At 37.5% G+C, this 26,234-nt stretch overlaps 6 protein-coding genes across 6 annotated transcripts in view; all 6 read left to right on the forward strand.

Moving 5' to 3' along the window:
• Positions 1-3,530, forward strand: part of CBG10209 — a gene marked incomplete at both ends in the record, with an annotated part of 4,532 nt that extends 1,002 nt beyond the window's left edge. Inside the window, 5 exons of the mRNA XM_002631902.2 lie at positions 2,026-2,124; positions 2,174-2,359; positions 2,405-2,656; positions 2,795-3,313; positions 3,413-3,530. Of these exons, the coding sequence (XP_002631948.2) occupies positions 2,026-2,124; positions 2,174-2,359; positions 2,405-2,656; positions 2,795-3,313; positions 3,413-3,530 (1,174 nt within the window). The remainder of the gene's footprint in view (positions 1-2,025; positions 2,125-2,173; positions 2,360-2,404; positions 2,657-2,794; positions 3,314-3,412) is intronic.
• Positions 3,531-7,183: 3,653 nt separating this feature from the next.
• CBG10210 lies at positions 7,184-9,575 on the forward strand (the record flags this gene model as incomplete). Its single annotated transcript, XM_045240717.1, has 7 exons — positions 7,184-7,641; positions 7,689-7,812; positions 8,171-8,326; positions 8,679-8,887; positions 9,011-9,255; positions 9,303-9,409; positions 9,459-9,575. The coding sequence occupies 7 exons, from the start codon at positions 7,184-7,186 to the stop codon at positions 9,573-9,575; spliced, it is 1,416 nt and encodes a 471-aa protein (XP_045094245.1).
• A 4,944-nt stretch (positions 9,576-14,519) lies between these two features.
• On the forward strand, positions 14,520-16,960 carry CBG10211 (the record flags this gene model as incomplete). The annotated part of the gene is made up of 7 exons (XM_002631904.1): positions 14,520-15,208; positions 15,255-15,378; positions 15,432-15,575; positions 16,047-16,255; positions 16,399-16,643; positions 16,699-16,820; positions 16,865-16,960. 7 exons carry the CDS (start codon positions 14,520-14,522, stop codon positions 16,958-16,960), a joined length of 1,629 nt encoding a protein of 542 aa, XP_002631950.1.
• A 1,711-nt stretch (positions 16,961-18,671) lies between these two features.
• On the forward strand, positions 18,672-19,540 carry CBG10212 (the record flags this gene model as incomplete). Its single annotated transcript, XM_045240718.1, has 4 exons — positions 18,672-18,817; positions 18,867-18,969; positions 19,294-19,401; positions 19,445-19,540. 4 exons carry the CDS (start codon positions 18,672-18,674, stop codon positions 19,538-19,540), a joined length of 453 nt encoding a protein of 150 aa, XP_045094244.1.
• A 2,166-nt stretch (positions 19,541-21,706) lies between these two features.
• Positions 21,707-22,336, forward strand: CBG10213 (the record flags this gene model as incomplete). Its single annotated transcript, XM_002631906.1, has 4 exons — positions 21,707-21,852; positions 21,902-22,007; positions 22,120-22,217; positions 22,267-22,336. 4 exons carry the CDS (start codon positions 21,707-21,709, stop codon positions 22,334-22,336), a joined length of 420 nt encoding a protein of 139 aa, XP_002631952.1.
• A 1,361-nt stretch (positions 22,337-23,697) lies between these two features.
• CBG10214 lies at positions 23,698-25,393 on the forward strand (the record flags this gene model as incomplete). Its single annotated transcript, XM_002631907.1, has 6 exons — positions 23,698-23,954; positions 24,001-24,124; positions 24,181-24,324; positions 24,623-25,073; positions 25,123-25,244; positions 25,289-25,393. The coding sequence occupies 6 exons, from the start codon at positions 23,698-23,700 to the stop codon at positions 25,391-25,393; spliced, it is 1,203 nt and encodes a 400-aa protein (XP_002631953.1).
• Between the last annotated feature and the right edge of the window lie 841 nt (positions 25,394-26,234).

A 26,234-nucleotide genomic window follows, 5' to 3' on the forward strand; every position in this document is an offset into this window, starting at 1 on the left:
TTGCAACCCTGGTTTTTTATAGATGAAGTTGTTCACTGTTCAGGCAAACAAGACTGACCAGAACAATTGAATCGGGGCTATCGATTATTATAATGCATGTAGGAGATGAAAAACCCAGAATAAGACATCTCACCCGGTCACGGTGAATGTATTTGGTGAGATATGCTCAAATGGTAAAATTTTGTCGATTGTAGAGCCAAGATTTACAAAAATCCTACATCGAACGAATGTTGAAGTCGGAGGTGCTGCCCCAGTCCCAATCACGTCTTGTGAACGAAAATTGACCATTCTATCAGTACGGAGTGCCTGCACACACTGCAAAGCTCACTCGTCAGTGGTTCAACATATTTGAGATTTCAAAACATATTTTCTTTCCGTCACATGATAGTTTTTAGCTTTATTATCTTCCTGAAAATCATAATTACTCCAACTCACCAGTATTCAATTCGAATAAAAAAGGCAAGATCCTGTGTGATACCCGTGCTTGAACTGTTCTGTGATATTTCGCTCAGTGAGAAATATCACAAGAAAAGTCTAACACGGGTATATTTGTTATCATTCCTTTTGTGTCAAATAGCAGAATAAATGTCAGGTAAACGACCTGTGCTGGATCTGTTCTTGTGATATTTTTACGCTGTGAAAAATATCACGAAAGAAAGAGGCAGCACAGGTCGACTGGTAACCTGACCATTCATGATAGGAATATTTAGCAGAATAGCATTTTACAGTAGGATTGTTGGGTCCCAGTGGACCTGCGCTCAATCTTTGCTGTGATATTTTCGAGCTCTAGAAAATCTCAGAAAACAAAGATCAAGGGCAGGTCGTACTGAGATCGGTCCAATATCTGTTGGAATACAAGGTAGACCGACAGGTAAAACAGGTTCGGCCCGTTCGAATTTAAGAAAAAACAGAAATTATTGAAGAATTATTTGAATTTATTTCTTAACAAGTAGCATAACAATGTAAAAACCGTATAAATGAACAAGGGGAAACAAAGAAATGGAAACCGGGGGAGAAAATTAAAGCTCATATCAACCAATCCAACAAAAAAGATAGAAAAGTAACATAAAATTAACTAGAAAAATCACTACAATTAGTGAGAGAATCGGTCGAGCCAGTGTGGAAATTTCGTGGCTATTTTTTTCTTTTTTTTCAAATATTAATTAATTGCCGGCCGGCCGGGCCCTGGTTTTTTCCCTCGGGCCGGCCCGCCGGCCAGCCCGTCAGATTGCAACCCTGTAAAAAACGGTCTTCAAATGCGTGCCGAAGGGCGTGCCTCGAAGGAGATTTTTGGATTTTTTCAGTTTTAACCCTTTGTTACGGTCCGTTAGGAAAGTGCCTTTTTGGGTTCGATATGGAATCATATGGAGCTGTTTTTGGAAAATATTTCTCATTGATTTGCGGAGCATTCTAAACTACGACGTCATTTTTTTCATGATTCTTTCGTGATTCCTACTGATTTTCTCTCTCACGGCTTTGACGACTCCAGGAGCCGTTCCAAACATCAGATGACCGCTTTTTCTTATATTATTAACAGTTCCCAATTCTCTGAACCGAACGAATTTCTGATTGACCACTGATTTCCTGATATCAAGTTTTTTAGCGATTTCCAAAGTTCTCACCCCTTTTTCGCGCGCATACTAGGAGTGTGGTATGGAAAAACGGTCACCATTACCTTCAAAGTTGGAATAATTGCATGAACTTTCAGAAATAGTTTAAAACAAAAAAATAAAGTGAAAAAATACTAGGGTGTTCAAATCAGACCGTGTTGCTGGCGCTAGAGCTTGCGCAAAGTTTGGGCGCTATAATTATTCCCCACCCTGTAAAGAGGCCCTTGTATTACAGGTTTCCCCGTATGTAATATATGCAGAATACTGTAACTCTGCAATTCTTAATACTTATAAAACGCTGTTATTATCAATATTCACGTTGATTTTTCGGATTTATTTGTGGTTTCATATATTTTCCAGATTTGAAAAATTGAACGTACAGTGAGTAATTGTCCTCAAATCTGTTACTTTTCAGCAATCGTCCATCTCTTGTCTCGTCCTCCATCTCAAGTTCCACGGCCGCCACCACCTCTTCTCCAAGCTCATCGACCATCCCACCTCCGACCACCAAGACGTAAGTTGAATCAATATTCTATAATTTGAAGCCAATTACGAAATTTCAGTTCTCTCCCCGCCATCACCACTTTTCTGGCAACATTGAGTTTCCTGGTCCCATTGCAGTCGTGGGTAAAATCGTTTGCCCCTTCCCCCACCACCTCCACCTCGACCACTGACTCCTATGCCGCCGCCATCTCGTCTTCTCCGCCGGGATCTTCTGATCCTTCTTCGTCCACCGGATCTTATCTGAGGTAAGAGTTTTGAAAGATTCCAATTTCGAATTATTTATTTTCTAGAAAACCCTCTGTTTTCCAAAAAACATTGGAAGCGGTGTTCCGTGGAGGAATTACTGGGTGCATGAGCATGATGATCGTTTATCCGACGGAGCAAGTGAAGACGCTCTCCCAGCTCCTCAACAAAGATGGAAAGCCGGTGTTCAATGGTCCAGTAGATGTCATCCGCAAGACGCTGAAAGAGAAAGGAGTGCGCGGACTGTACTCAGGATTGCCAATCTTGTTGATTGGGAACTTCCCAGTGACTGGATGCAGGTGAGGAAAATTCAAATTATTTGGGGAATTGATGGGATTTTAATGGGACAGTGATGATCTATTATGTGTTATGTTAATCTTGGCATACTGTAGATTGTATGCTTATGCAACCAGAAGAAAATAATAATTTTTTTTTAGATTTGGCACGTTTGAAGGATTGAAAGGCATGGTTTCCGGAGACAACAACAAATTAACCTTCATCCAATCTCTTCTCTGTGGACTTGGCGCGGGAGTCTCTGAAGCGATTTTTGCCGTCACCCCGATCGAGGCTCTCAAAGTCAAATATTTGGAAGACCGAAGACTCGCAAAGCCAGTCTACCGCAACTTCGTCCATGCAGCAACATCAATCGCGAGAAGTCAAGGAATTTCCGGGCTCTACAAAGGCGTCAGTGCCACTGTGATGAAACAAGGATCCAACCAAATGGTACGCTTCTCGGTTTTGGAGTCCCTCAAGAACCTCTACACGAATGGAAACGAATCCAAAGATATTCCTACTCCGATTATTGGTGTTTTCGGAGTTATTGCTGGTGCTGCATCGGTCTACGCCAACACGCCAGTGGATGTGGTCAAGACGAGACTCCAAGGAGCCAATGCGGCAGTCTACAGCTCCACCACGGACTGCATCAAGCAGATAATCAAGAACGAGGGTCCAAAGGCGTAAGTTTTCGTATTTTGAAGTTTTAAGACCTTTCTGTAGTGATTTTTTATTTTGAATTTTCTCAAAAAACAGTTAAATTAAAATTTCTGAATTTTCAGGTTCTACAAAGGGACCGTGCCAAGGCTGACACGTGTCTGCATTGACGTGGCTTTTCAGAATATGATATTTAAGGAGCTCAATCCTATTCTGAAGGAAGTCTTCAATAAAATCTTTTAATTTCACTCTTCTCTTTCCGGTTTTATATTTATTACCAATGTGATTCCCCTTTTTTGTGAATTATGTGTCTTCATGTTTTGCTTCCCGTCTGTTCTAATTTAATTTATCCTTCAATTTAAGAATTTTCAAAATTGTCATCAATCTGATTTGTTGTATTTTTTGTTGTTATTCCAGTGTCTTCTTCAAATTAATATGCCTTCTAATGAGTAAATATTTTAATCTTCTTTTTTCTTTCTTCTAATTTAATATCAAATGATCCATTGTATTTTTTTGTAGTTTATGTGCCTTTATTTTTTATCTTCTCTGCTTCTCTAATTCGATGAACTTTCAATACATTAAAACACTAATTAATTTCATTTCTCAACGAATTGGTAATTTAGATTACACAAGCCCTCTTGCCAGAAAAGCAAACACTGATACATACATGGACATATGTATTTCGTTTTTGCTCCCCACTTTCCTGTTTCTCTCAGTTGCTCAAAGGAGATTTATGGCGGGTTTTAATCAGCTTTGCTTCCGCTACAAGATTGAACTTTTTCTGGATTTCTGGTCCGCGATTTTTGGTTTATACGATTATGTACTTTTTTAGAGGTTTGTTCTTTCCTCATTCTGCTTGTGGGCGGTGTTAATTATCGGCGGAGGCCGGCTCGCAAACCTTTGTTACAAAGACATAATTCTCACCAGTTAGCATAAACATTTGTAATCATTCAATACTATACCGCCTCCTCCTGCCGTTTCCCACTTTTATGTTCCTTTGAGCGGCCGGCGAGCGGCCCGCAGAAGGCATCTGTTGAGCAGACTGTGCTTTGATTTTTGGGTGTGAGAGTTTATATAAACAATTAGCGGTAATTGATATACTAAACACCAGTTGGACCTCCATGGGAGGGACAACCGATTTGTTGAAAGAATTCTAATAAAATTTTAGTGATTCTTGGAAACAAACTTTCAAAAAATTACTAGCTTATAAATAATTCTGCTCGAATTTTGGAACGCAGCATATAAATCAGGATGAAAGACATTGAAAAAATGAAGTTTTACTAAGTTTGTCCATATTTTTTGAAAAATCGAATTATTTATAGATTCCTCAATAGCTAGGAGCCTAAGGACATAACTCATTTGAACTAACAAATCTTTGAAGTTCTCTCTTAGATATTGCTAAACTTCAATTTCGGAAAATCTTCATTTTTTGGTTTTCTCAAAAGCGTCAGATGAATAAGATGAATGCGCAACAGCTGATGTACTCTTCCTTTACACAAGGGATCAATTGAATATGAAGCATCTGTTTCTGTTCTTCGCAATCTCCAAAAAATCTCTATAAGGTGTTGAAAAACGGCCTTCATGCTTTATCCAGTCCGCATTTCATTTTGTAACTCATTTTTTGTATTACTTAGTTTCCCCTGTGTTATTTTTCCTCATGTGCGATTTTCGAACAGACCGTTATTCCAATTTTATAGTCAGTTTTCTGAATCATTGAAGTACAACTCTTATTTGGCAATATGATTTTTGAGCCTTTCCTTTTTCTTCCCAGTGGTCTTTAAAATTTTTTTCGCGATAACAAAAAAACGGCCGCAATTCTCCAATAATGCATACCTGTCTCAACGATTCTTATCTTTATTTTGCTTTCCCCCCTTTTCAGGGCAATAGGTTCTTCTTCCTCCCTTTTCACTGCCAGACAATCTTTCTTACTACGTCTAAATTTCTAACAAACGAGAAAAACGGGAACATGTATAGAAAAAAACGGCCACTATACACACCAAATTCTCAGATAGTAGTATTAGGATTCCACGTTCTTTTCACTACTTTTATCTTTTCTGCTTATCAGTTGTCAGTTGCGTCGTCTTTTGCACTCTTTGCACTCTTTGCTATCAGAATAGAAATGAACTCTCTGTAACAATGGAGAATGCAACATTTCAAATACTCCGCTTTCCATTACCTTTTTCTCAGCCTCGATTTGTTTCATGATTTTGTACTGAAACTTTTTGAAGGTGCTGCCAAATTTGTGCATCTGTCTTTGAAGGTGGTGTCTGCTTTAGTATTCTTTTTTCAATGATTCTGCAAGTGTGCCAAACTGTCAATTATAAGTTCATATATCACATTTCCAGCCAAAGATATCAAAAGGTTATTAACTGACAAAATACGTTCACCATTATGATAAATATTTTGTCAGTTGACCACGTTTTGATTGTTCATGGGGTAAATAAGATATGCGAGCTTGAATTTGACGGATCGCAAAGTTTTGTTCTCCCGTCCTCGTAATTTTGCGTTTCTTTTTTTCATTCGGATTTTCTTCTCTTTTTTTACTCTGAATTACTTATTTGTTGAGTAACTTATTCTAGTATCTCTCGATTCTGAAGCAGACAACTGTTGACAACCTTTCTTCATATTTCGTCGTCTATTTCTCTTTTCTCTCTTCTTCTCTTCCCAATTTTTCCCACATTCTCTGAATTCTTACAAATTCTACCATATTCGTAGTACATCTGTCGCACTATTAATAATTTAGCAGTTGTCAACCTTCATCCAGAGGGCTTCTTGTCTATTCTTATCCTGATAACCATTGAAATAGCCAGAAATTTAAAAATAGTATTTCTTTTTTCTGTTGTTGTCTAATACAAAGTCCTATTAATTTTTCACCACCTCGTGAACACAGACTTCATTAAAAATGTTTGGATAGGACAAATTTGAGACAAATTTCAGCAGATTTTTATAAATCATACTTATAATTCAATGGTATGTTTTTTTCAAATTTTTTACCATTACGATTCATGACCCGTAACCTTAATTGCTCTATTAGGAGAGTGTGGGTTGCGTAATAGGAGCCATCTGCATGTTAATTTCTATTTTTTCTTCTTCTTTCCTTCATCACACATTGTCACTTTTTGAATATACCGTAGAAGAAGGATACGGTAGAAGTATACGGTTTTTGGTTAGGGCAGGCACACTCCCTTTTGTTTATTTTTCTGGTATTTCCCGTTAGTCCTTGTTATTTTATAACTATTCCAGTTCAGTTAGAATCCGAAACCCCTCTAATTTGATCGTTTTTTCTAAGATTAGTGCACCACCCAGAAGGAGGATGAAAAATAGAAGGCCATGGACCTCTATTAGAGGAAATAGGTATATATTATTATTTTCCGATTGAATTATGGTCCAACTAGTGTTGCATTTACCGCAAAAATGTTTATATTGACCTTTTCTTAACCGCAAAAATATGTTTATATTAACCTTCTGTTGGTTTCTCCAAAAAACCGTCTGCTCGACGGATGCCTTTCGGAAGCCGCCCTCCGGCCGCTCAAAGAAACAGAAAGCTGGGAGGCGGGGCGAGGAGGCCCTATAAATATCGAGCAGGCATGAATGTTTATACCAACTTGTCAGACTGGCTCGCTACGAGAACACTGATTTTTCGGCATTACTCTAATTCTTTTAGGTATTTTTTTCAAAAATATACTTATTTCTAGTTGTGAAAATTCCACTCTCTTCTTTTTCTTTATCCTTTTTGGAACTGCAATATTAGAAAATCAGTTTTTCAGCAACGAACTACAACATTCAATAGACAATCTGCGAGAGAACGACTGAAGTGAACAAGAAGAGAAGGAACGATTGACAAAGAGACCGACCGGTGGAATTTGGAACAGAAGAGATCGAAATACAAGGAGAACATGGATTTTCAAACTCCCTGGAATCTTGTCGACGAAAACTTGGACATCGAAGACCTCGAAGAATTCGATGTACCAACTCACGGCAATCAGCGACAGAAACAAAAGAGAAATGGAAGAAAAACTGCGAGGAAGGTCCAGAAACGCTCCAGAAAATCCGGTCAGCAAGAAGTTGCTTCCAAGAAGACGAAGAAGGCAGAACCTGTAAGGCAACCGGAGGAGAAATATGAAGAAGAACAAGATCAAGAAGAACATAAACCGGAAGCGCAAAATCCAGTAAAGCAACTTCAAGAAGAGCAAGATCAAGAAGAGCAGGATCAAGCCGATGTCCCTGGACAAGTAGCTCTTCCAGACGGAGTTTTTCTCTACAAGGTTCAGAGTCTCTATCGACACGGCGTGGATCTTCACGTTCGGTCTGACGAACCGAACGTGATGGAAGTTATCGAAAAAATTTTCACAGAGTACGTATGATAGTTTTCAAATTTTTTAAAATTCTTAGAGCTTTCAGATTCTATAAGAACGTTCTTCCACGCCTTCCCCTCCAGCAACCCGATTGGAAAGCTATGGACACAACTGACTTGATGGAATTTTTAGAAAGCTTCAATTTCGCGGCAGAGAAGTTCAAAAAAGAGGCGAGTGAAAAGTTTTATGCTCAAAATTGAAGGAGGCCAGACATTAAAATAAAGTTTTCCTGATATTTTGTCTAGAGAACCCCATAAGGAGTTGAACTCATGACAAGCAGCTCAGGGTTAGAGCACCGCTACCGGCTGAGCTACGAAGGCGCGAAGGCGCCTGCCGGCCGATGGTCTACATAAGCGCGGCGCGATTTCGTCCTTATAACTGTCCCCTAAAATTGTTGCTGTCTCGCCTCCTTTAAGAGGCTATGGGAGTTTTTAAAAAATAGAAAAAAATTTGGGGCACCTCTCAACTCCCACAGCGCCAAAATGAAATTCGTTTTTTGTGATCATCATCAAAACCTCACCGTTTCAGAAACCACGTTCTCTCTTAACTGCCGCAAGATGGAGGAAAGTCCATCTTCAAAGTGATTCGTTCAAAGAAGGCCATCTCATCACTGAATTGGCAAGGAAGTTATCTGTTGTTGATGAAAGAGTGCTGAAGAGACACTATAAAAGCTTCTCGGAAGAAGTTAGTATAAGCCCTTAAACTTTCATAAAATTCAAACGAGAATTCACCCAGGGAAGTTCGGAACGGAATTTGGGATTCCGAAAATTCAAAACATTCCGGCCAAGTTAGGATTGAAAGTCTTTTTTACGAAAGCTTTTGTCAATTTTTCACCTATTTTCGGCGTTTTCGTGACGGGGAATGGGAATTTCTACTTCAAAATTCCAAATATACCGAAAATCCAAAACTTTCAAAACCGGGAGTTTTGACATTCTGAAAATTTCCGAAAAGGTCATTTCAAACATCCCCGGAATTCATCAAAATTTTAAATGAAAAATTTAGGAAAAATGAAAATAAAAAAAATTGGTGTTTTCAGACTTATGGAGCAACGAAGACAGAGCAAATGAAGCATATGTTGGATCAATTGAAGGTCAAAAATGACGATGTCATTTTTGACCTTGGCTCTGGCATTGGCCAACTCGTGACGTTTACCGCGAGCTACGCCAATGTTGCCATGGTGTACGGAATCGAGAAGTGCGATGCCCCTGCCGACATCGCCGCTCGGATTTCGGAGAATTTCAAGAGGTGCGTTTTTAAAAATGTTCTCCATTATGCTAAATTTTCGAACTCCAATTTCTTTGATTTTTCGTAATGAATAGCGCCAAATCAAAATTGCAATCTATTTTGTTTCTGAATTTGAGTTTACAGGCTAATGAAATTCTTTGGAAAGATTCCGAGCCCCTTTGAGTTGATCAAAGGGGACTTCACCAAACCGGCCAACAAAGAATCGATCGTAAAGAAGGCCACAATTATTTTCGTGAATAATTGGCTTTTCGGTAATGAATTAATGCGAGACCTGCGAGAAATCCTCCACCTCTGTGCCCCCGGAACTCGCGTCGTGGTCACAAAGCTTATCGATCAAACCAGATTCAACAAGAAAACTTATGTTGGACGTTAGTTGACAAGACTGAATGCTAATAGTTAAAATGTGCTTTTTCAGATTTCAACAGCTTCTCCCACACAGCTCCGCTGGACAGCATTGACTGTCCCGTGGAATGGACAGATAAGAAGTTTGACTTCTGGGTATCGAGGATGGATAACGAGAAGGTTTGTTTATCTGAAAAAATTTATCAAAAACTTAAATCTATTGTTTCAGGTCTACAATCTAGCTGAACATTTTAGAGCAGAGGAGGAGGAACAGGAAGCGAAGAGAGAGACAAAAAGATTGGCGAAAGCACAGAAGGCCGAGCTGAACTCCCATAAGTTTTCTTAGATACCATTTTTCGATTTTATATTTTTCACTTTTTTTTCAAATCTAAGAATTATGTTGCATCACAAAATCTCGTTATCCTAATTGGCCTTTCTTTGTCAATTTTTTCTGATCGCTCATCCTTTCTGTTTTGAATCACTGAATCGATCGGATTTTTCCTCATTTTTTTTAAATAAGAAGATCTCTCTATCTCAAACCCCATAGACTGTTATGATTCGAGGTTTTAGGTGTTTAATTGTTCTTTTTCTGAGATCTACTGTTTTCAGTGTATATTCTTATAGACTTGCCCCTTTCTTATCCTTTTTATCATTTTTTAAATTTTTTTTCTTAATTTTCCTATTTTTTCTAATCATCAAAGTTCGTTCCTATTAATTTTTTGAAGACCAAATAAATTTTTATATGTAAATATGATAATGTTTTAATTTTGTCAAACTTTTCAGGATTTTCAGGATTTTAGTGGAGAGGTCCCGACTCTGGTAAAAGCGATATTCTATTTTTTCAAATCAGATATGAAAATAAGACTAGTAGAGCCAAAACGTGGTGGATAGGAAAGGTGGTGGATCTGAGAAGAACAATGCGCCAAAAAAGTCGACTCTGCATGCCGTATGTAAACAAACATTAAAGGTACAAGTAGCAGTTGGCGTTTATAGGGGTGATGGGTCAATGTGGTGCAATAAGGAATCAGCGGGGCTTTTGATCAAAAACTATATGGGCCAATTGGCTCGTACTGGGTGCCTGAACAGAGATAGTAGAATCGGCACTTTTGATGTATTTGTTGCAGAACGGTTATACATATTCCGATCGATAGAGCAGTGTGCCTAAAATGTGTGGGATACGAACAAAAAAGACGTTGTTTTTGAGTGTTACCTCAATGATATTGTTAGGGGAAATCAAGAGTTTTAACGAGACGTTCTGGAAAAGAAGTTGTGAAACGTCATAAAAATTGGAAGACAGAGAAAAGGGATTTCATCCGAAAACAACTCTGAACATTATTTTTTTCAAAAAATTTTTGTCGGACCTTTTATTTATTTTTCAGCAATTGTTGTAGTTTTTTTTTTTTAACTATTAACATACGATTCGATCAGTTTTACAGAGAACGTGTCACAAAAGAAAAAAGAGATATTTCAATTATTTTTCAAAAAGGGAGAGCGAAACGACGAACACGCGCCGTAGGCCCTCCAGTCAGCCATTTGGAGCGCCAGAGGCGCGGCAAACTGGCTGGTATTTTATAAATTTTCAAATATCATTATGGTCCAACTAGTGTTAAGTATTGCATTCACCGCAATAATGTTTCTATCAACCCCCTTATCCAAACGCAAAAAACCCGTCTACCGCCTTTCTACCACCTTTCAGAAAAACCCCCGTTTTGGATGCCGCTCACCGACCTTGGAAGGCGGGGCGAGCAGAAACGTGGGACGCGGGGCGAGCAGGTCCTATAAATACCGTGTGGCCATGAACGTTTTTACCAACTTCTCAAAATGCGTCCATGGTTAAAGAGCGCTAAAGTTTCTAAAAACCACGTTTTGCAAGTTACTAACCAAATATCTTTTTTTCCGTTTTTATTTCATTTCAGAGCTATTTTCAAAATTGTTCAAGATCATTCTGACCTGAAAGTTGGGAATAATAAATAAATGGGGCTTTTTTTCCTCTTATTTCTCACTAATATTTCTGCTTGTTTCGAAAAAATCGCCGCTCTTGATGTTCAAAAGATTTGCCGAAAAAAAAACAACTTTGAACACTTTTGATGACACAACACCCTCCATACACAAACATTGATACTAGCACTAAAATATATGCGTAAGTACGCATTGATATATAAAGTGTTTCATATTCTCTCTTTTTCATTCCTTTTTTGTCGTGTATCAAATTTTGCAACGAAAGAAAGACTTTTTGCTAATTTCAATCAGTTTTACTTCCGAGACAAGATTAAGTGCTTCTGAGCTTTTGCTTTCCGGATTTGGCTCGAGTTTTTGATTAACACTACTATACTAGAATACATATTTTTGGAGTTCTGAAGCAGGCTTAATTCATTTTTATCATTTCCGTTCTAAGACCACGAGCTTCTAACAATTTTTGTAATAAAACGTAGCAAACGCTTGTGGGGGTTTTTTTCTCCAACCTATTCGACCATCTCAGTATTTACCTTTACTACGACTGTTTTCCGTCTTTTTTGCTTAAAATTGTATTTCAAAAACCGAAAGATCAAATTTCAGTAACAATTTTATAATTCTGAAATATTCCAAATATATAAAAAATGAAAAAATTGAAAATAGGAAAGTTTAAATTTTTGGAATTTCTGTATATTTAGAATCCTAACGTTCGGATTTAAAGTATTGAAATTTCGAAGGGTTCTGAGATTTCAAAAATTGGAATTTTTGAAAAATATGTCAGTATTCCGGTCAGAGTTTTTTTTTCCAAAAAAAAACTATAAATTATCTGAATTTTCCAAACTTCAAACTGAAAAAATTGTATTTTGTTTTCCGATTATTTTAAATAAATGGACTGCTTCAAACTTTGTTTCAGTCCACATATTCTAAGATTTTGAAAAAAAATGTCACTGTTCCAGCTACCTAGAATTGTGCTAAAATATATTTACCTAACCCCTAGACACACTGTGCTGTTTTCCAATCTGGAAACCTGATTTATGTCGCAATCATCCATCATTCTCAAATCTGTATTCCCGTTTTCTTGATTATTCTTTTCCTTCCTATGATTTCTCAATTTCCTTCCACTTTTTGCTTCTTCTTCCATCATCCATTGTTTCACTTAACACCAGGGCTTCCAATTCTGATGTTAGTTTCGTGATTCGTCAGAAAAGCTAAATGCGAACGCGTAGAAACAGGCAACAGGTGCCTCTAGGGCATCTTACGTACACAATGTGCCCTCAGTAATCGCGTAAAAAGAGGAATGAGATGCGAGGAGGGCAGCGAACGACGGAAGGCGTGTGTGTGTGTGTGCGGTAAGCGACGGCTAGCACGCGCGTTGCAATATTTTTTGAAGGCAAACCTTCCAAAAATTCGTATTATCATTGTTCTTGTCCGATGGCGATAAATCTTGTGCCCCAAATTTTATCTGAAGGCTCACGGTCGGTCCTGATTTATCCGGAAGCAAAAACTACTACAGTTTTTTTCAAATAAACTCATGCGTCTTTTATACAGTACTTCAGAAGTTGATAACTTTGATCCATTTTAGTTGATCTTTTCTTTATATGGATTTTCAGCTGATCATCCATGAGATTCGGAAGAAATTAACGAAAATAAACAGAAATATGCAAGAAATAGGCAAAAGGAAAATGATTCCGGAGTACTGTACCGAAGACGCATTTATTTAAAAAACGTAGCTGATTTTGTATTTGGACCGACGATGCTGCGCCTTTAAATGATTATTCGACCACACGGTTCATCGCCACCGGACAAGAATACCAAATTTATCTTGGTTCAAGGCGGCAAATAGGGTGGCCCATTTTTCAGTTTGAACCACTTTGAAATTATTCTTCCCGATTTCCTTCTCGGTAGGTAGTTGGTGGTCATTGTCTTTGGTCATTTAGAAAGATCTTTGCAAAAAAAAGATTTTTAATCACTGAATGAAACGTCCACCTAAAACAAAAAGACATTCGTTTCCGTGTTACCCACTTTGTGGTGGCTTCGGCGGCTCTTATCTTACCTACCCTTCCGATATGTTGGGTTGACCTTTCCTCGTCGCAGCTTTTTTACCGCCCCCCCCCCCCCTGTCGAACAGTTTTCCTTTCTCTGTCTAACTCTCTTGCCTGGAGATAATGAAGAGAAGAAAAAGAGACATCCACTATACACAAGAGAGACCAGAAGACGGTCTTAGATAGTAGTATCAAATTTGATGTGTTCTGCTCCTCCTTTCTTTTTTCTTTTTTTCCACTTTTTCCTCAATTTTTGATTTTGAAAAGTGAGCATTTCGAGTTTCTTCTTTTTGAGAAATATTCTAAAATATTTTGCTCTGTTTATTCTGCATTTCTAAAAGTTAGTTTACCGCTCATGGCCTTCTCCGTAACAGCTGGTAGGACTTCAATTTTTTAAAGAGATTTTTTCAAAACAAAATATAGAAAATGACGACCTAAATCAACTCCCCCAACTTTTCTATGTCTCTTTCCCTTATCAGTTCGATGACACATACTTTGTATTTGTTCAGATGCGATTTCTAATGAAACAATGCCCACCTCGCTTATCATAGAAACGGTTCTAATGATTTTGAGCGTTTGAAAATAGAAGGTTTGGCCAATTGCGGAGACGGGAAGTTATATGAACTGAACCCCAAAAAGTTGAATTTCTGAAAAATCTCTTTTTTTTTCTAATTTAAATTATCATTCCCTCATTTTCAAAGTATATAGAGATTTGTATTCTACTATGACTCCATTTTATTTTCCCGATTTCATAAAAAAATTTTAATGGGGTCCATTTCAAACTTTTTCCATCTCCATACAACCAATTCTATGTTTTTTTATAATTCACGTTTTGCTCAATTATTCAAATTTCTGAACATACTAAATGCCAACTCTTTAATTTCTAGATTTTTTGTCGTTTATTTTTTCTTCTGCGTTTACGCTCTCTTTGTCACTAACGCCAATTGGAGTTCATGTTTTAGAGAAAATGTGGGGAATTTGAGAAATTTGTTTTGTGATAAGTTCCGAGAAACTCTTTTGAGAAAATTTGAGGAAACGTACATGTTAGTAATTTTTCGTAAAAATTTTTTAAAAATGACCTTTTTGATATTTTTGATAAAAATCGATGCTCAGAGAGCACTACGAATACGCCTCCCATTTTCAAAAAAAACTCCTGATATAAATCCATTCATTTTTTCGTTCATTCAGCAACATCATCTCTTACTCTTCTTTTTTCTTTTTTGTTGTTCCTTTGTCTTGTAAACTCGTTGATTTTAAGACAACAAGTTTACAGTGAAAACACAAACCAACCAAAAATGTCGAATGACCAACACCAAGGATTCACCACACTGCCCATGCCTTTAGAACCACTCAAGGAATACAACTACGATCCTCTTCCTAAGGATCACCAAAAGATGATCCTTTTGAAAAATGTTGATTATTATCAACCCGGTGTATATGCGGCTCAGCCATTGGATTCTTTGGACTCCTATATCAATCCCGAGACGAGCGTCTATACCCCGATTCAAGTGAAACCACAAATTGTTTCTGAAACTGCTGAGGATGAAAAGCTCCAATCAAAAGCGATGGAGCCGCAATTTGATTTTAATTCTGCTGAGGATGAGGAGCTTCCACAAAAGCCCATGAAGCCGCAAATCGATTTTGACGCAGTTAAGGATGAAGATCAAAACCCAACAGAAAAACCTGAACCAGCGCAACCAGCACTTATCAGTGGAGGAAAAAGTTCGAGATCAACCAAAAAACGAAACGCTTCATCCAAAGACATTAAACCTGCAAAATTGGCAAAAATCACCAATATCGTTATCGATGAGGAGGAGAATATTGAAGCTCTCGCTGCACCGTCCAAAAGCTGCCTTGCTGATGTTAACGATACTGACGATTTTCCGTTGTGGTCCATCGAGCCGGTCTGCGAAAACGGAATTCGCTTAGATTTTTTTGCGAGTGAGCCGAATGCGGCATCGGTTATCAGGACATTGTTTGAAAAGTAAGTGAGCATTTCGAATAAATCTAAAAAGTCATGATTGTTATAGGATTTATGAGCCGGTGCTGGCGACGCTCCGCATGAAAAAACTCGATTGGGATAACGTCGGAGAACATGAAATTGGTCCATTCTTGACAATTTTTAACAACAAAGTAAAGTTCTTCCGAAGAAGGGTAAATAGTTTTGATTATTTTTTCTCCACATTTTTTGAATGGATTAATTGCAGAACCCAAAGAAGGCACTCCTTTCAAAAGAAGACTGGCGCGTTGAAAAAGCGACACAATTTCGGATCATCTGTGAGCTGGCGTGTCGCTTGGCCATTCCAGACCAAACAGTGCTCAACAAGCATTATGGAAGCTTCAGTAATGGGGTTAGTTTACCAAAAATAGTTTTTTTTGGTTGTTGATTTTAACCATTTTCAAAAGCCTAGAGCTCGGCTGTCATTGAAAACTTTGCTTTTGTAGAATTGTCGAAAATTTCTTGTTCTTAAGCAATTTGCCAATTTCGGAAAAATAGTCCTTTTTAAAACTGTTTTTGTATTGAAAATGTGAAAAATAGTTGTCCTTGAAAAATCGGCAAGTTGCTGAAAAACTAGGAACTTTCTAAGAATTCTGTGAATACAACATTTTCAATCTAGGTCTGTTTAACACCCTCCAAAGGTTTCACAGTGATCCGACAGTTGGCAACCGAAGTCCAGACTCCTGAAAATGATCAAATTACGTAAAATCAACTGAAAAATTTGATATTCTGTATCTTATTGACCACTACTTTAGGTGGCTGTTTCTGTTTTTGAAATAATAAAATTCAGAGACTGTTTTTAAATTTACATATAATTTTTCAGACCTACGGAGAAACAGATTATGAACAATTCCAATCAATTCTTGATCAGCTCAAAATTAAAGAAGACGATATTTTCATCGATGTGGGTTCGGGAATAGGACAATTGGTCACTTTTGCTGCGGCATATTCAAAGTGTGCGAATGTCAGCGGGATCGAAATCGAACAAGTTCCAGCTGACTTTGCCAGCGAAAATGGCATTCAGTTCGAGAGGTATGAGCAATTTTTCATCAATATTGCTTTGAGTTGCACAATTGAATCTTGTGAAAAATAAAATACTGAATCAGAAAAACCTGTTTCCAAAATGTTATCCCTTTGTTTTTTTTAAATCAAACTGACTAACGTTTATTTTGCAGGCTGATGAACCATTTCGGTGAGCAGCCGAGGCCGTTCAAATTGGAAAAAGGCGATTTCAAGGAGAATAAACATGCAGAATTCCTGAAGAACGAAGCAAAAGTAATTTTTTGCAATAATTTTGCCTTCGATCCAGACCTAATGCTGGAGTTGAGAAAGATCTTGGAGTCCTGTGGGTCTGGCACTAAGATTGTGGTCACCAAAAAACTCGAGACCACACGGTCGGAAAACGGCCTAGCTCATGATTGTAAGTATACTACATATAAATAGGTATATGAAAAAATTTAAATTTGTATTTTCAGGCTTTTTTACTCAAATGGCAGAAACGACTGCTTTGCAGTCAACTGGTACCGAGAAAAAACCCAATGTTTCTTGGACCATCAAGACAATCGACTATTTTTTGACGATTATGGATCTTGAAAAAGTTTGTTTTGTACTAATTATCTCGATTGACAAAATATGTTTCAGCCAATACGAGAAGCCGAAATGAGAGCAAAAGAACAAAAAGAGCATCGTTGGGCAAGACAAACTCGATCGAAGAGGAGCAGAGCAGCAAAAAATTGAAAAATGAAAAATTAGAAAAGTTGATGTACTTTGTCAAGTTGCTTTGGGAATTTCCTGATTTTACCCTCTCTTCACTTCCACTTCTCAGTTATTCAATCTCTCAACATTCCTCAGAAAATTAGTCAGTTAAAAAAATTGCCATGTGTTTTATGAGCTTTGTTATCCTCATGTATTATTAACATGACTTCTTACAACTCAACTCTACTTTTTGCACTTTTTTCCAGTTTCAACATCGCTTTTTCTAAAACCTCTAACTCTTTTTTTATTCACCATTTTAAGATTTTTTTCCAATTCTTATTGTTGTATCATTTTTCTAGGATCCTTATTTTTCCTATACTTGTAAACATGCTTGTCTTTCAATTTTTCTGAACGATCTTTCACCCTGAAAACGCAAGTTCAATGAAATTCTTTGGATAAAAATTGGGTTCGCACAGTGGACACAACGCTATTCCTTTTGAACATTTTTTTGCGGCTATCACGTTCAGGAAATGCAGAAAATGGGATTTCAGCCAATAGAAAATAATCGAAAACTGGGAAAATATTGAGAATGAGAGGGAAATCCATACTTGCGACGGGCCGGGTCGGGATTTCAAAAAGTTTGTCAAGGCCCGGCCCGGCCCGGTCTGGCCCGGAATGTCCGGAAGGTCCGGCTAGGGAGGCCCTGAAGGCCCGGACAGTTGGCGCCAGCTTTTTTCAAGCTAAATTGTAAATACTGAATTTGTAAATATTTAACAAAAGTTTGAAAAATATTATTTTTCTGACTTTTTTCTGGAGGTGGGATCGGGCTGAAAATTGCATTTCTGAAGCAAAATAACAGTTTTTTTTCTCGAAAACTAATTTTTTTGATAAATTTCGACCAAAAGATTACCTATGATTACCTAAAGATTACTTATGGCTTCAACGATTTTCGCAAGCATGCGAAACCCAATTTGCCGACACATTGCTTTCGCCTTTGATCATTTTCAGCGAATTTCAATCAGTCTGCCTTATCGGGCAATAAGTTTTGAACAAATGCACATTTCCGACAAGTTTGTTGATAATTTTCCGGTAAATTTGTCGATTTACATTCATCGTGCTCTGAAATCAATTCTACAGAGTTAACAGCCAAAAGTCTTCGAGTTCCGAAAAACCCGGGACCTGAAAACGGAAAGAATTAAGAAGTTCCAATTTCAACTTTAACGTCTGTTCGTCAAAGAACATCGCAATTTTTTCCAATTTCCTATTAATCGAACATTTTTCCTGAAAAAATCCAAATGGAATTGAAATCATTATAAAAGCATGAAATCCGTGATGACAGAGGTCCCCACGTTCTCCTCGCTCTAGTTTTTTTGTGTTTTCCAAAAATAGTATAGTTATCCTTCCCACTTCGTTTGCATCCAAAGAGGTAACCGCGTACCCGCCTCATAAATCAAGAGTCGTACTAAAGCTTCTCACTGCGGCCCGTTTCTTCGGGGAATTTCTATTTAGATGAGGTAACTGCACCATTCTGCTTTAACGAAGAGCTTCTATCTTTTTCCCATTTTCCGTAGAACGCCTTTTGGTTTCTCCATCAATCACTCCTCGGCTTTTCTATTTTCGAACCTTCTCGATTCTTTTTTTCGGAGGTGGAGCATTATTTTGTGGTGGAGCTCAAAATCTGACTCAAGCCACGCCCATTTTTGATCCGTTAAAAGACCACGTCTTAGCCAATTCAGTCTGTTTTTCCCTGTAAATGAAGTTGGTCTCTCTCCTCCCAGTTCTTCTTCTGATTGGAGGAATTGCGGCGAAGACCAATTTTAAGGTAAATGGGACGTTCTACTGTGACTACAATGCGTGGTGCTTCTTCGTCACTCTATGGGAGGAGGACACTAGCGAATAGTAAGTTTGTCTTGTCTTTTCTGAGCTCTCTTATATCTACAACTTTCAGTTGGAACGATGTAATTGATACAATGGGAACAAAGTGTGTGTTTGGACGGCACAGTTATTTCTACGAGCTCGATGGAACTGAATATGAGGATGGACCTTTCGACGTGAGTTTACAGCAGTTGACACCGATTATTTTCAGATTTAGCAGTTTTAGAAAAATGCCAAAATAATGCTCCACCTCCGAAAAAAAGAATCGAGAAGGTTCGAAAATAGAAAAGCCGAGGAGTGATTGATGGAGAAACCAAAAGGCGTTCTACGGAAAATGGGAAAAAGATAGAAGCTCTTCGTTAAAGCAGAATGGTGCAGTTACCTCATCTAAATAGAAATTCCCCGAAGAAACGGGCCGCAGTGAGAAGCTTTAGTACGACTCTTGATTTATGAGGTGGGTACGCGGTTACCTCTTTGGATGCAAACGAAGTGGTACGCAGATGGCAAATACAAGTCTGCTGCAGTCAACTGGTACCAAAACGAAGCCGGACGTTTCTTGGACGATCAAAACAATCGACTATTTTTTGACGGTCATGGATCTTGAAAAAGTTTGTTGCGTTCTAATTTTCTCGATTAATTAATAATTTTCAGCACTTCCGCGATGCCGCACAAAGAGCACAAAGAGAGAAAGAGACTCGATTGGCAAGACAAACTCGAACAAAAAGGGACAGAGCAGCAAAAAATTAAAAAATGCAAAACACGAAAAGTTGATGTATTTTGTCAAGTTGTTTTGAGAATTTCCTGATTTTACCCTTTTTTTCTTTAATCTTCGCTATTTTTACCACTTTCTTAGAGTTCCAAATCCCAAATCCCTTTCTCTGTTCGTTGATCTCAAGCTTTCTAATTTTCATTAAAGTCTCTTCATTTTCATTCCTCAGTTATTCGATTTCTCGACATTCCTCAGAAAATTAGTAAATTAAAAAAATTGCCATGGGTTTCATTCAGTTTATAGAATTTGTTATCAAAGTTTTTAGTCATATTCAATTAGAGCGTTGTTATCCTCATGTATTATTAACATGACTTCCTATAACTCAACTCCACTTTTCGCACTTTTTTCCAGTTTCAACTTTGCTTTTTCTAAAACCTCTAACTCTTTTTTTATTCACCATTTTTAGATTTTTTCCCAATTTTGTTTCATGTAACATTTTTTAGGATCTACATTTTTCCTATACTTGTAAACCTATTTGTCTTTCAATTTATCTAAATGATCTTTCACCCTGAAAACGCAAGTTCAATAAATTTTTCTGTAAAAAATTGGGTTCTCACTGTGGACACAACGATATTCCTTTTGAACATTTTCTTTGCGGCTATCCCGTTCAGAAAGTGCAGAAAATTGGATTTCAGCCAATAGAAAAAAATTGAAAATTGGTAAAATATAGAGAATGAGAGGGAAATCCATACCTGCGACGGGCCAAGTCGGGCCTTCAAAAAGTTTGTCAAGGCCCGGCCCGGCCCGGTCTGGCCCGGAATGTCTGGAAGGTGCGGAGTAAATTGTAAATATTGAATCTGTAAATGGTTAAGCAAAAGTTTGAAAAATATTTTTATGACTTTTCTGGAGGTATGATCGCACGGAAAATTACATTTTTGAAGCAAAATAACATTTTTTTTTCTCAAAAACTAATTTTTTTTAATCAAAAAAATGTTTTTGATAAATTTCGAACAAAAAATTTCCTATCCGGGCCTTCCGGGCCTCCCCGGGCTTCAATGGTTTTTGCAAGCATGCGAAGACACAATTTGCCGACACATTGCTTTCGCTTTTGATCATTTTCAGCGAATTTCAATCAGTCTGCCTTATCGGGCAATGAGTTTTGAACAAATGCACCTTTCCGACAAGTTTGTTGATAATTTTCCGGTAAATTTGTCGATTTTTATTCATCGTGCTCTGAAATCAATTCTACAGAGTTTCAACTGTTAAAACAGCCAAAAGTCTTCGAGTTTCGAAAAACCCGGAACCCGAAAACGGAAAGAATTAAGAAGTTCCAATTCCAACTTTAACGTCTGTTCCTCGAAGAACATCACAATTTTTCCCAATTCCCGATTAATCGAACATTTTTCCTGAAAGATCAAAGCATGAAATCCGTGATGACAGAGGTCCACGTTCTCCTCGTTCTAGTTTTTTGTGTTTTCTAAAAATAGTATAGTTTTCCTTCCCACTTCATTTGCATCCAAAGAGGTTTTCGCGTAGCCACTTCCTAAATCAAAAGTCGTACCAAAGCTTCTTACTGCGGTCCGTTTGTTTGGGGTAGATCTCTATTTGAATGAGGTAACAGGGAAAGTGCTACATTTTGATTTTTTTTGATTGTGAAACTTTTGATTGTAAAACGAAGTGTTTAAAATTTGAGATTTGGCTAAGAGCGCTTATCGTTTTCCCAATTTCCAAGTGTCTGAAAAGACCCTCATCGAATTGATACCATTATCAGAGCATAACATCCGTGATGTCAGAGATTCAAGTTCTCCTCCTTCTGGTTTTTTTGCGTGTTCTAAAAATAGTATAGTTTTTCTTCCCACTTCATTTGAATCCAATGTGTTCGCGTAGCCATCTCATAAATCAAAAGTCGTACCAAAGCTTCTCACTGCTGCCCGTTTTTTCGGAGTAGATCTCTATTTAAATGAGGTAACCACACCACTCTACTTTATCTAAAAGCTCCTATCTTCTTCTCAATTTCCGGAGTGCGCCTTTTGCTTTCTCCATCAATCACACCCCGGCATTTCTTTTTTCGTACCTTCTCGATTCTTTTTTTAGGGGTGGAGCTTCTTTTTTGTGACGGAGCTCGGTATCTGACTCAAGCCACGCCTATTTTGGGTTTTTTAAAAGCATAGGTCTCAGCCAGTTCAGTCCGTTTTCCAGTGAAAATGAAGTTGGTCTCTCTTCTCCCGATTCTCTTCTTGATCGGAGGAATTGCGGCGAAGACCAATTTCAAGGCCAACGGTACATTCACCTGTGACTACAACGCATGGTGCTTTTTTGTCACTCTCTGGGAAGAGGACATCACCGAATCGTAAGTTTATTTTGTCCTGTCCGAACTCTTTCACATTTCCATTTTTCAGTTGGAACGATGTAATCGACAGAATGGGAACCAAATGCGTATTCGGACGGCACTCCTGGGACTACAAGCTTGATGGAAATGAGTACGAGGATGGACCTTTCGGAGATGTGAGTTCACAACAGTTGATCGAATCACGTTTCAGTTTCAGAATAACAAAAAATACCACCTATTTATTTTAGTCAGGATCACGATTAATGTATTACAGAAAATGTATTACAGAAATTCTACGAAGTCTTTCTCTCCGTGCGCCACAACTGTACGAGCTATGGGATTCGTGAAGTGAGAAGTGACACCACATTCGAAAGTGTGGATACTGCGTAAGCTCATTCTAAATAAAATAGCACATCTAAAATTGAAATATTTCAGTGTCTCCTATATCACCTGGGACAAAGATTTGGCTGGAGATACTGGAACACCATATAAGGAATTCGTCTGATGCGTCTCCGTATCAGCCTCCCTATTCAATCCAACTTCTCAATTTTCTTGATCCTCATATACTTTCTTTCTTAACTTTCTTTTTTTCATTTCGGCTCGCAACTCTTTTTCTAGCACCCGTCCCCAAGATCTCTTGATTTTAGATTTTATTGCGATTTTCATCTTCTAGTTCGTGCCCTTTCTCCCGTCCCTTTTCCATCTGAAATTTGTTCTTGAAATGGTGTGAACTTCTGAATAAAAATTCTCTGTTGAAAGATTGAAAAAAGCACATTGAAAAAATAGAGAAATTAATGGTTTCAGAAAAATGAATCCAATAATTTGAGAAGATTTCAGAATTTTTTAAGCAGTTTTCTGAAATTCCTATGTAGATTGATGAATCTGCGTGATACTGTGTCAAATGTGATATGTATGAAATCCAAAAAAAACTCGACATAATAAAATTTGAGATTTCATAACATTTCTAGTTTTCGATAATCTATTTAAACTTTCAATGAACGCTTCGAGATTTTTTCTGGTTTGGTTGATTTTTCGATAGATTTTTGATTGAAAAAAAATTTCAGAAGTCAAATCAGACTTTAAAAAATATGATCAGAATTGAAATAAGAGGCTCAGCACTTTGAAATGGGGGATATTCAAAAGAAAGCCTTTTAAAAGTCGAATTCAAGGTCAAAATTACTTCCAGCTCTTGAAAATCTGAAAAACAACATAAACTGAAACATTTTCAGAAAACTAGTTTTTTTTATTCGGAAAATAATAACTAGTGGTTTACCAGCAAGATTCGAAAATGGAACAAACTTTTTTGACAACTTTCCAACTTAATAAACGTTTTGAAAACAAATACTTTCCAAAAATTGTTGAACCTGTTCCCGTTTCAAACTTTTCAAAATATTTAAAAAACCTCAACGTTTTTCATTTTCAGCACATTCTAATTTCCTGGAGGAAATGTATACACTGCCATCCTAATCAGGATCGTAATCTTTGTACACTTTCGAAGTGAATTGGTATTCTGGGCAATTCTTTATGACTTCATGACTGGGAGTATACAGTTGACCTCATAAACTTCGGATACTTGATCGGATACTGATACGAAATGATGACAATTATAAATTTGGGGGAGGAGTTTAGTAGCATAAATTTGCAGCTTTTTGACTCCGCCTCCCAATTCTGTAAACCAATCTCTTCATATCCATCCATTCATTCAATCATTCATTCAATCATTCATTCATCATCTACATCAATACCATCTTCCAATCATATTCCAACTATCTACATATTAACACTTGCATTCTATATTTGTTCTCGAAGTCCACCCAAATCGTCAACGTTTTGGAAATTTGCTGTGAAAATACCGAAGAATCAGAAATGTCTAAGGTCCAACAAAATTTCTCTGTCGTTTCCGATGATGCTGACAAACCAGGTCCGTTGCAACCAGCTTCCGTCAGAAGTTTGAGATCCACCACCAAGAGAAATGCTTCATCCGAAGTCGCTGGACCGGCTCCGAAAATTGCCGTTAAAGTAGAGAAATGGACAATCGAGTCAGTTTGCAAAAACGGACGCCGTTTAGATCTCTCTTCAAATGAGCCGAACGCTGCATCGGTCATCAAAACGTTGTTCAAAGAGTGAGTGAAAATTTTTAATATATTTCAGAAATCGTTATTATTTCAGGATACATGGATCTGTCCTCTCAAAGCTGAATATCCATCCACTCCATTGGGACGAATGCGCCGACAGTGAACTAGGACCCTTTTTGAAAACGTTCAACAACAGTGTCAAAGCATTTCGTAAAAAAGTAAATAGTTTTGATTATATTTTCGCCAGACTTTTGTTTTAATTTCTTAATTTCAGAATCCGCGTGATGTTCTACTTTCAAAAGAAAATTGGCGCCAAAAGGAAGCTTCCGAGTTCCGTGTAATCTGTGACTTAGCATGTCAACTCGCCATTCCAAATCCACGAGTGCTAAACACGCATTATGCAGGATTCAGCAGCGGGGTTAGTTCACTAAACGTACATACAGTAAATAAGATAGACAAAACGCATTTTTTTCAGTTGATTTTCAAACATTTGGCCATTTTCTTTTTTTTTGTATAAAATACCTAGATTGAAAATTTTTTATTCACAAAACTTTTTGAAAATGTCTTTTGTTTCATAGCATTTTGAATAGACCACAAATCAACTGAAAAATCTTTTTTTAAAAATTTTATAGACTGTTACTGTGTATAGGAGTCCGTCTCTGTTTTTTCGCTCACAAATATTTAGAGACACTTCGTAATGTTAATAATTTTTCCAGACTTACGGTGAAACGAATATCGAGACGTTACAAAAAATCCTGGACCTGCTTGGTGTCAAAGAAGACGACGTCTTCATGGATTTGGGATCTGGAATCGGGCAGCTGGTAACGTTTGCTGCTGCGTATACCAACATAGCACACGTGCGAGGCATTGAACTTCAACAGGTCCCAGCTGGTTTTGCGGACGAAAACGTTCGTCAGTTCAAGAAGCTGATGCGGCATTTTGGGGAAAAGCCACGGCCATTTGAGCTGAAACTCGGAGATTTCAATACCGAAGAAATTGAGACTTTTTTGAAAGAGAAAGCGACCATTATTTTCTGCAACAATTTAGCTTTTGATCCAGATCTTATGATTAAATTGAGAGCGATTTTGCAATTCTGTAACAACGGAACAAAAATTGTGGTGACTCAGAAATTGGAAACGACCAAAAAGGGAAGGACACCCCGCGACTGTAAGTCAATATGAAAAACTATGTATAAAAATGTATAATATTTGTTTAGGTTTTTTCACCGCATCTGCCGATACAATTTTGTTGTTCGAAACTGATGGCTCAGAAAAAGGCAATGTATCCTGGACCAACAACATAGTGCCTTACTATTTGACTACAGTGGATAATTATAAGGTATATTGCATAGTAATTTTTTCGAGTCATGAATTTTGTTTCAGCCGTTCCGGGAGGCTGCAACAAGAGCGAAACAAGAAGAAGCGAACCGTTTGGCAAAACTAATGTGTAGCAAGAAGAACGGAGCAAAACACGGAGAAAAGGAGTAATAAAAATTCGTATGGGCTTTGCGATTTAATAAGTTTCTGATTCTCACTTTTTTTCATATTAACCATTCTCTTCTAATCTTCTCCATTTTAGATCACAAATTCATATCCCAACACCCACCTCTCCCCTTTTGATCTTAACCCTTCTATATCTCAGTAAAATCTGACTGTCTTTCCTTTTCTCTGAAAACGCATATTCAATAAATTTTTTGTATCAAAACTGTTTTGTTTTCTAAATCAAAAAGCAATATCACTGGAACAATCTGAATCCATTTCAACGAGTTTGGAAATCAGAGAATCATTCAACGACTCCTTTTCACCACCATTTTTGTAATGAGAGGGTCTAATTGGTTATTGAGTCTTTTTTCGAAAAGATAGGAAACCAATATAATACGAAAAAATGTCCATTTTCTTCTCTTTCCTCTCGTTTCAGATTTTGGATATTGTAGGCAGAAAAACGATTATGTAAACGACTCCAAATTGCTGTCATTACACTCGAAAGGCCCCTTCCCATTCCTTTCATCCTAAACATACTCACTTCGCCTGGATTTGTGCTAAGTGCTCGGCTCTATTCATCGAATTCTATTCTAATTCAACTTCTTCGAGAGTACGGTGCTACTTTATTATCCATTTTGCATAGACCGCTTCTCTCATATATAAATATTACAAGATGTTGGCTGTTTTTCTTTTCATACAATTGTTGATAGTGAATATCATTCTTGGATAAATTTTAGTGTACCTATTTATCAAATTCTTAGAGCTCCTTATGATCGAGATCGTTCTAGCATTGACGTAAGTTCAATTTGTTTCAAGAGAAGAGAACTGCTCAGAATATTCTAGAAAA

Source organism: Caenorhabditis briggsae (genome assembly GCF_000004555.2).
Source record: "Caenorhabditis briggsae complete genome, chrX, whole genome shotgun sequence".
In the NCBI taxonomy this organism is placed as follows: Eukaryota; Metazoa; Nematoda; class Chromadorea; order Rhabditida; family Rhabditidae; genus Caenorhabditis; species Caenorhabditis briggsae.